The 11,296-nt window shown below is 27.0% G+C and overlaps 1 protein-coding gene across 1 annotated transcript; it reads left to right on the top strand.

Annotated features, from left to right (window-relative positions):
* Positions 1 to 2,348: 2,348 nt before the first annotated feature.
* Positions 2,349 to 3,169, top strand: LOC125867474 (ethylene-response factor C3-like). Its single transcript, XM_049547988.1, has one exon. The coding sequence runs from the start codon at positions 2,384 to 2,386 to the stop codon at positions 3,050 to 3,052; it is 669 nt and encodes a 222-aa protein (XP_049403945.1). The 5' UTR covers positions 2,349 to 2,383; the 3' UTR covers positions 3,053 to 3,169.
* The last annotated feature ends 8,127 nt before the right edge of the window (positions 3,170 to 11,296 follow it).

The following is an 11,296-nucleotide window of genomic DNA, read 5'->3' on the forward strand; positions in this document are numbered from 1 at the left end:
CATCGGTAAAATAAGTTTGTCTTACATAGTCATATTGTTATTTACTCCTATAAGATAATTATAAATAAATTTTTATTATAATAATTAACTGATAAATATGTTAACCAACAACAATATCAATAATTCAGTGTACATAACTTTAAGAATCAATTACTGTAATTAATATCAATTATATAAAAAATAATTTAATTATTAAAATATTTTTTTTATGTCGTCCATACATATAATTAATTATTTTCTTTGGTCAAACTAATTAAGGCTGCACTTCGTTTTCTTGCACATTTAGCAATCTCGTTGCGCTTCAACAATCTTGCGTAGAAAAATTTGACACAATTGATTTGACACTTCTTCTTTATGGAAGAGACATTTTTTGGATTCAATCCAAGGAAGCTACTATCTATAAAATCAAAAGTGGGACCAGAAAGTTACGTCGTATTTAATCGAATTCAATAATTTTAATCTATATCCTATGAATCGTTCTTTTTATGTTATGTTGATCTTGACTTGGGATTAGCTTTTTAGGAAGCTCGCACTAACAACATGAATATCGTGTCGGCGGTGAAAATCTTTCTATCTCTTAAACAAAGATTTGATCGAATACCATAATTTAGTTTATCAAAAATGTTATTTATATTAACGAAGTCATTAAATACATGCATATGTTATTCATATGTATTATCACTATCCCAAAATTGAAAATTTATAAAATTCAAATCCCCACTCTATTTGTATTTGGTATCATTATTTCATCAGACTTTGAATTTCTTGATGATGACTAAGGAACCACTGCCTCTTATCTTTAGCACGTGACAATTATCAAAGGCGGGATAAAATTTTAAGGTACATGTTCGATCAAATTCAATAATCTTAATCTTAACTTTTATACTTATATTAAAAACTCTACCAATTAAGTACAAAAATCAACTTCAAAACTCAATTACTCAAAAATTGATATACATCATAATTATTCTAAAATCTAAAATTCATAAAATTTAAATTCCGATTCCATTTAAGTTTACTCATTTCATGGGACTTTTGAAATTTCTTGACGATGGCTAATGAACCATTGCCACTTATCTTTAGCACGTGAAAATTATCAAAGGTGGGATTAGAAATTTACGTATGTACGTGTTCGATCAAATTCAATAATATTAATCGAACTTTCATATTTATATTAAAAATTTAAAACTCAATCAAATAAGTATACTTTAGAACTCAATTATTCAAAAAATGATATTATACTGTTATTTTAAAATTCAAAACTCATAAGATTTAAATCTCGACTCGATTTTAGTTTAAATCATTTCATGGGACTTTGAATTTCTTGACGATGGCTAAGGAGCTATTGCCACTTGTCTCAAGCACATGAAAATTAGTACAAATTTGACATCAAAATTTGGCATAGGTGTAGTCTTGTCTTTCTCATAGGGTTCACACACGACCTACACATCATCCTATAAACTAATTTTTTAATATATATTTCAATTAATGAAAAAAACACCAGCCATGTTCAATAGTATGTCATTTATTCTTTTATAAAATAAAAAAATAGGATGGGATTGGATCAACTCTGAAAAAGAGGTGAAAAATATCTTGGACAATAAAAATTGTCATATTTATCCACCATCTTTATAAAAATTCCCAAGTGGGACAAAGGCATAGTTAATTGGCCCTTAAATTAATACCAATACATTTTTAATATTTGAAAACTTTCTAACTTTGAAGTTCATATTTTACTCTTTGATGATATATACCCTAATAATTATTACGGATGTCATGCACGACACAATCAAATAAGTACTAGCGATTATAACAACACTCTTTTTTTAAAAAAATAAAATAAATAAATTTGTGGTAGGAGAAAGATAAATGGGGTGGGGATTAGGAGGAGAATCGAACACTCACTAATAATTAAGATAGAAAATTCGAGTAGCCAATCAATTAAGTTATTAAGATTCTCATTATAATAATATTTTTAAAACTTATCATAAATATTTCTTTTAAAGAAGCAAGGGGTTATTGTCCTAAAATTAAAATTTTGTAATTGTCTCTACTTTCTACGCAAACCACTATATATATATATTTTTAAAAAGAGCAGAAATTAGTGACCTACAAAATATTACATTAAAAATTGTTATTAATCTTATTTTAGCGATGAATTAACGATAAATCATCACAAACATTAATTTAGTTAATTACAAGTTATTTAGTGATGATTAGCAAGTTCACTCCTAGTTAATTCTAATTTTTTTTTTCGTTTGGGGTGGGGACACCACTATTTCTCTTTCCTCATCCAATAGTAGGTGGTCTATATATAAATAATCAAAGCTACTCCACAACTTTGAGAGTCTCTTGACAACCCAAAAAACACCAATATCAAAAGATGTCAAGCAACTCAAGCCCACTAGAGATAGACACTTCATTTTCACATTCCAATTTGTTGTTTTTCCAAGATGAATCACCATGGAGTAGTAATGATCTTTTCTTGAATGATCCATTTGTTGATATTGATGAATATCCACCACCATGTAATCATCAAGATATAGTTGTAGAATCCTCAAACACTACTACAACAACATCAAAAGCAAGTAGCCACAATAATAGTCATCATGATCAAGAAGAGGTAACATCACAAGAGAAAAAACAAGAAGATGATCAACAAAAACATTATATTGGAGTTAGAAAAAGGCCATGGGGTAAATATGCATCAGAAATTAGGGATTCAACACGTAATGGAATTAGGGTTTGGCTAGGAACATTTGATACTGCTGAAGAAGCTGCTTTAGCTTATGATCAAGCCGCATTATCAATGAGGGGTCCTTGGTCTCTTCTCAATTTTCCAATTGAAGATGTCAAAAAATCACTTGAAAAAATTGAGTATTCTTGTAAAGATGGATTATCTCCAGCTGCTGTTTTAAAAGCTACTCATAAAACTAGAAGAGTCAAGCACAAGAGAAGTAGAAAGAAGAACAATAAAAATTTAGAAAATGTTTTTGTTTTTGAAGACTTGGGAGTTGAATTATTAGAAGAGCTTTTAATGACTTCATCATAGAAATTATTATATTCTTCGTGTTCAAAATACTGAGTTCAGTTTTCGTGGGAGATAATAATCAGGATCGCGATGTGCGAGTTTGTAAAAATTCCCCTCTCTCTCTTTTTTTTTTTTTTTTTTTGAAAAATCTGGAATTCTTGAAGAATTTAGAGTTTAGATTCAAGAAGAGCTTTTGATGAGTTGAAATAATGTTTCAGACTTGTTTGGTACATATAAATTTGTCTTTTTTTTAAATTTTGGTGGAATGATCTGAAAGACCCTTCTATTTGGCTCCGTTTGTTAGTTGAACCTTTATACTCATCACTTTGCTAACTAGATTCTTAAACCCATCAGAATACAATATTTTAAGCCCTTTTCTCCTTCGGTTAGTATGCGTGTAATGGACGCGATTATAGGTGGAATTTCACATCATTTTTTAGTGTCACATGCGAAACTAAGTGCTAAAAAAATCAAATAGATCAATTTTCTAATTTCTTAAACTTTTCAAATAGTCTTCTTCTTCATATTTTGTCACAAATTGAGCACTAGATTTATATCCATTAGATCAATTTTTTCTTGATTTAATTTATAAATTCAACTACAAGTTCACCAACACAAATTCAATGAACTCCAATCAATTTTTTAAATTAATTTTACAAATTCACAAGACCCATTTATTATTTTTTAAGCTTTTTCAAGCTTATCAATGGAGTTTTAAAATTTTCAATAATCACAATCATCCTTCACATTATCCACATCTCCTCGTTGAAACCATCTAATAAAAGAATGATACTAATATTTTTCAAACCTAAAAAATGAAAATTTTTGGAAGAAGTTGAGGCTACTGATTTGTATATTAAAAAAAAAAATGTCGGAGAAGAGTGAATGTGGGACTGGAGAAAGAAGAAAGTTGAGGGTTATGGTGAGGGGTAGAGGAGAGAGGGCTGGTGGAGAAGAAGAAAGGGTGGGTGTGGGTGTGGGTGTGGGTAAAGAAGGGTTGAAGAAGATGAATCTTATTTTTTAATTTTGTTAAATTGATTTTTTTTAAAAGAAAATATTATTTTAACTCGTTTTCAAGCTCGTGTAATCACACATATTTCCAACTCACCAATATTAATGTCACATAAGTTCGCTCAATGGTCAAAAGGGTTTAAAATATTGTGTTCTGGTAAGTTTAAGGATTTGATTGGCAAAGTGAAGAGTAGAGGATCCAACTGACAAACGGAGCCAAGTACAAAAATTTTCAGGTCATTCCGCCTTTAATTTTTATTCACTTTCTTTGCTGTTGTTATATATTATATTATAAACAAATAAACACAAATGTTCAATAGGAGATTCCCCTCTTCTTCAATTGGATTTTTGATTATACTCCCATATCATTTTTCAGTTTTTGTCGACATTCTCCTATCTAAGTGTATAGATTGAGGGGTCTTTTTTTCATTTGTTATGTCGGGGAGGGTGGGGGGTGGGGGGTTTATCACTTTAAAAACTACAATATATTTTCAATAAATGGCTGAGTGTGAAAAGATAAAATATAAGCAGACCTTAATCTTGTCTATTTATGTGAGTAGAAAAAAATTATATTTGATAAATATATTGTTCGTCAAGATAAGTTATTCAACGTAGAATTTCAAGAAAAATATGATAACATACTGCTATAAATAAATGAAGCAACAAAAAATAAAACAGGTATGCTAAAGAATAAGAATTGCGACTATTAATTAAATACTATACTACTGGTAAGACGGAGAGTAAATGGGACTAGCACAATATTTTTCTCACCAAAAGTGTGACAAAACTTGATTTCTTATTAATTTTCTATCCTAATCTCCAATTTTCAGTATCTTTTTATATAGAATTATATCTTCAATAGGCTAAAGTTATAAGTACCATATTCTATCTAATAATTACCTCCACTGTTTTTTTCCAATCTACCTCTGCCTGCCGACATTCAATATATAAATTCGAGAATTTATCATTTATAAAAAGTAAAATGCTAGCTTAGACTTTTTCTTTAGCCTTTGATTTGATAGTCCTTGTACTTCATTTGAAATTCATTTAGAGTATTATTATGATCCAAATCGAATATGCCACATCTATCTATTGTTGAGATAATTTGTCCCCTTTGAAATTTGTAGTATTAAATATAATTATAATATATTTTTAATAGCTATAGCCTATAAGAGTAGTGTGAATAAAAATGAAATAGAAAATTAAAGGCCAAATACATACACAGCCCCTCAAACTTGGCCCTATTTTTCATTTTGGCACTCTAACTTAGCCTTGTTCCATTTTAACTCTTGAACTCCATTTTTTCTGTTCCATTTTAACACGAAATACTATTTTTATGATTTTTTTATTTTATATATATTCTTCAAATGCAACTTCTTATTTTAAATCGACACGTGTCAGTTAATTTTAGTTAAAAAAATTAAAAATTAACAAAAAATAATAATTTCTTTTTAAGAGTGTTATGTATTTTTGTGTGAAAAATAACCGATGAAATTGTGTTGGTTTTCTTTCTTAAAAATCACCGACAACCTAATAAAGTCAGTCGAGTTTTAACATTTTTTAGTAGTGTTATTAGCAATGAACAAGAGTGTTTTTTTACTCGTATTGAAGATGAGTTTTTTTATTCGTATTGATTTATATTAAAAATTAAAAGTGAGTATTTGCGTTAAATTTAGATAGCCTAGATGATAAGAAAAAATAAATAAGTAGTGTTATTTAATTTAATTGAATGTTTAAGAAAGAAAATCAAAGAACTTTCGTCAATTTATTTTCATGCAAAAATACAGAGAAATCTCAAAAAATAATATTATTGTTTGACAATTTTTATGTTCGTTCGCGAATGTTTAATTTTTTTATGAAAATTAATAGGCACACGTCTATTTTTAAATTTTTTTGTTAATTTTTAATTTTTTTAACTAAAATTAGCTGACACGTGTCGATTTAAAATAAGAAGTTGCATTTGAAGAATATATATAAAATAAAGAAATCATAAAAATAGTATTTCGTGTTAAAATGGAACAGAAAAAATGGAGTTCAAGGGTTAAAATGGAACAAGACTAAGTTGAAATGTCAAAATGAAAAATGGGGCCAAGTTTAAGGGGCTGTGTATGTGTTTGGCCAAAATTAAAAGTTAAAAGGATTTCTATATTAAAAAATAATAATTAGGAAGTACTATTATTGTCCCTTTCCTTTTCAATACTGTTTTTTCTCTCTAAGATTAGTTGTCACTTGTCACAAATGGAAAAGTTCCAATCTTGAATTTATATAAGTGAATATTATATATTATATATTATATATCGATGATGGCTTCCATCACGACGAAGAAGAATAATTAAAGAATAAACCGACTTTATACATCCAATCTCATTTGAAATGTATATCAAAATTACGTCTAGACCCTTGAAACTGTTATCTTAAAACTATATAATATATATAAAATTAATATAAGGCCAAGATGAGGTTGGGCTAGCCCCTGCGGCCTGTCCTACCTGAAATGCGACAATACTCAACTATTTGATAATTTTTTAATCTAATTTTTTATTTTCATACCTTTCTATCTAGAGTTATACTTCTTTCGTCCACAATTAATTGTCATGGTTTCCTTTTTTAGAGTCAAACAATAAGTACTTTGACCAACATTTTACGATGTATATTTTCATCATATTAATATGCAAAAAATTACAACTTATAGTACTTTTCGTATAGTTTTTGAATATCTAATTTTTTTAAAAAAAAATATCGAATTAACGTAATCTAATTTAACTTTAAAAATTAGTCAAATTGACTTTCGAAAAGCGTAACATGACAAATAAAAGTGGACAAAGGGAGTAATAATCATAGTTTACTGTAGTTTTTTTCCCGATCAAATTCTTTTTTGATCAACTTTGAGCTCAATTAACTTTTACTATAATCAATCTCTCACGCCTCCTTAATAAAAATAACTATTAGTAAAAATGTAAATTAAACTTTGAAAAAGAAAAGGTATAAATTAGAAAATTTGATCATTTTGAAATATTAAATGCTAGCTTAGACTTTTTCTTTAGCCTTTAATTCTATAGTTCTTGTACTTCATTTGAAATTCATTTGTTAGAGTATTATTATGATTCAAATCGAATATGCCACGTCTACCTATGGTTGATTGACCCCCTCTCCCGCACACCCCACCACCCCGTAATTATGAGATATTTCATTTACATAACATATATTTTATTAGGCGCATAATTTTAGAAAGAGTTTTTATCATATTCCAGCCGCTTCAATTTATTTTTCATGTTTTGATTTGACATGAACTTCAGATTTTTTATTTTTTTTTTAAATTTTGTGATTAGATAGGTAGAATGTATCAAAATGTGTTTTAATTTTGTGATTTTAAGCGTGTGGAAAGTTAGAATTTAAAAATATACCCAAAAAGATATGTTTTTTAACCAATTTTTTTTTTTAAAAAATAAACTAACAAATTGAAACGAAAATGAATAATATTTTTATAACTACAAGATCATATATAATAATGTCGTTTGTAAATATAGGAAATAATGTTATTGTTCCTTTCCTTTTCAATATTGATTTTCTTTCTAAGATTAGTTGCCACCTGTCGCATAGGGAAAATTCAAAATCTTGAATTTACATTTATCGTGACTATAATTAAAGAATAAACCACCTTTACGCACCCAATCTCATTTGGCATGTATCAAAATTATTACGTTTAGGACTTGTTATTTTAAGTATGTAATGAACTAATAATAGTGTTCGTGTGCATCACAAATTTTTAATTGTTGAATATGAATTTGATACCTTTTTCAATAAAGAGTCAAAAATATAAAAAAGATATGTTAAAAGTGAGATTCAAACTCACCTTAACAATCATAAAAGAGCCTTAAACACCACTTAAGAACCAGTAGACCAGTCAGATCATTTGTTCACTAGGTGCTCTATGTTAATTTTATACAAATACCTCTTCATTTCTATACCAATATATATATATATATATATATTTCCTCTTCATTTCTATACCAATATATATATATATATATATATTTCAAGGCGAGATTAATGGGTGCTCGAACACCCGGAGGACTCTACGTGGACCCGCCCCTATTTTTAAAGCGTTCGTTGAATATATCAAGTTATTCTTATATTTATAAAAGTATATAATCATGAAGAATAAAATGAGGTTCGAAATTAAGAAAAAATTTAATTAAAAAAAGAATACTGATCTTTCTCAAAAGAAGACAAAAAAACCTTATAAATGGCGAAGAAAATATCTCATCCGATTTAGTTTATGAGACATATTTTTTAATTAGTCCATTCAAAAAGAGAATAATATATTTTAGTATTTAAAAAATTTCATTTTAATTTTTTTTATACTACACTTAATGAGAAATTTATAATGACATGAATACTATGATATTTTTATTTATTTTAAAATTTTATAAAAAATCAAATTATATCACATAAATTTGATCGAATGATATTTACTAATTATTATTATTGACCCTTTCATTTTCAATTATGATTCCCATTTAGATAGCATATTAGCTGTCACTTGTCACATAGGGTAAAAGTCATAAAATCTTGAAGATGGCTTCCATCATCAATATGAAAATAGTAGTAATATTAATAACAAACATTATATTATAATAAACAATCTTTATACCTACAATCCCATTTTATTGTCTCTACCTCATCACAGGAGACCAACTTACATTATTCTTGGGATAATTACATTATTAATTAAATAATTAAGTATAGGCACTTGACCAAATAGTAATAATTTACAATATCTTTTGATTATTTTTATTTAAATATTTAAATATGAAATAGATAGAGTTCTTTGTTTAACTTATTCATTTGTCTCTATAGAAAAGTCGATGTCGATTTTTTTGGTTTTTGAAATTGAAAATTCATTTCTTCATCAAGTGTCATTAATCTTCTTTGAAATTAATTTATTTTATCATAGAGGTGAAAGTGAAATGTTTGTTGGAAAGAAACAAGATCTTATCATTCAAAAAGAGTAAGTATTTGGATTTGTGTCAAACAATTTCCATTTGAGATAAAATATTTATTATCAAATTTGATTTTATTCTAAAGACTTGAATCGAACTCTTAATTGACGATAATGAATAGTTATAACAATTGATTTAAAAGGTGGAGGGAGCGAGATGAGACTTTTAATACAATATAGAAAAACGTAAGCTTCGAAACATGAAACATTAGTCTCCTAAATTTTTGAGGCATAAATCTCACATATTTCTTTTTTTTTATATAATTTTATTATTATGGAAATTGGCAAAAGAAAGTTCAATAATTCTGCAAATAATCCAAATAAATCACCAATAATATAAAATAAATTATTGTAATTTTCATTTGATAAAGATTACAACGCAAAATATAGTGATAGTTAAGATAATCTACAAAATAAAATCACCATTCACTCCATCATCGATCTCTAGATCTACTAATTTTTTCATCATCAAAATACATACACACATAATCATCAAAGAATACTATTTATGGCAATGTCATTTTTCTATGAAAGTTTCTTTCTTTCTTTATATATTTTATAAAAAATCACTATAACATAAAAACATGATACCATAAAAGTATTAAACATCATTACATGTAAAAACATGATTTATAGTAATTTATTTTTTTTAACTAACAAAAATAAAAATTGACGCCTGAGACGTACTCTTTTACACTCAAAACTTACACCTCAAATTTTAAAATGTACGCCCTATAAATCTACACTTTTTATTTGTGTTCGAAAATGTTGATGGTACACCCCAACCCACTCTGAGACTCGCCTCATAAATGCTTTTCAAAGTACTACCTACAACAAGGGATCGTAAATAGATAAGTGTAACTGAATTGGGTCAAATGGATAAAGTAATAAATTAAGATTATAAATAAAAAATATGTATCAAATCAATACATAACAATCAAGTCAAAATCCAGAGACTTATATTTTTCAGTCTTATTGGACTTAACTTTTAGTGAAACCTAGTAGGTTTTGTCAAAATTAGAACTTAGGGGTCGTTTGGTTTGATTACAAGTTATGATGAGATAAGTATGCTGAGATTATTTCTTATTGACCGTTTGGTTGGTTGCTTTCAATACAATATGCATTACATAAATTCTAAGAATAAATTGTTTGTTTACGAAAATACCCTTCAATTTATTTAGTTTTTTTATATATATTTTTTCTTTTCAAGCAGTAGTTATTTATTCTTAAAAATAAAACTTTTGTCTTATTTAGCTTAAATATTTTTGTGTGTGCATTTTCATAATTGTACCAAATGTATTTAAGAATAAAATTTTCATCTAAATTTGTTAAAGTACAAAATGATTTATTATTTATGTTACTTCATTTAAACACGTATCATTCTTAAATTGTAAAATACTAAAGCTATCTTCATTTTTAAATCATCTTTCATGCTACTATTTCCTTCAAAATTTATGTGAACTAACAATAGAATTCTTCCCGAAATTAGCGTACATGGGATGAAAAGAAGATAAAAATAAAAAATACACAAAAGATCTAGCTAAAAAGAATACCAATATAAACTAATTTCAGAGAAAACTGCACGGGAAGCTTGTATTCAGTACTGTAGCCTTTCGTTTTATCTCTCATTTTAATTGATATATAAAATATAAATTTTTAAGTGGCTAAAAGAATATACAATTAAAAATATGCAATTCGATAGTAAGGAAATTAAATTAAAATATAAATAAATATAAGAATTAGTCAAATAAATTGATAAATAAAATTATATTTATATAGTGTATTTTTTTTTAAAATATGAAGAATTATTATAATAAAAATAAGGAGTGTGAAGGACATGACTATTATTATACATGATATTTAAAATAATATATGATTTTACATGAATATAAAAAATGAGGTATAAAAAGAGTTTAAAGGGACCTTTTTGTCATTTTATCAATCTTATATCGAGATAAGTTATTCCGGTATTACTATTCCACCTAAAGTAGGGATAACTTATCCCAGGACTAATTATTAATTCTGAGATAAGTTATCCCATGTTGTGCAACCAAACAAAGAATTAAAGGGTGCTCAAAATTTATCTCGAAATTAACTCCCTTTATCCATCACACCAAACAACCCCTCAGAGATACATTGCACATAGTTTAATTATTTTATTTGTTAAGGAAAGGTGGGGTCAATTTTAAATTATTTTGGAATTTTCTAATGTTGGTTTAAAATCATAAATGTGAGTGAGATTGCTGGTTCAT

This window comes from Solanum stenotomum, chromosome 6 (genome assembly GCF_019186545.1).
Source record: "Solanum stenotomum isolate F172 chromosome 6, ASM1918654v1, whole genome shotgun sequence".
Lineage (NCBI taxonomy): Eukaryota > Viridiplantae > Streptophyta > Magnoliopsida > Solanales > Solanaceae > Solanum > Solanum stenotomum.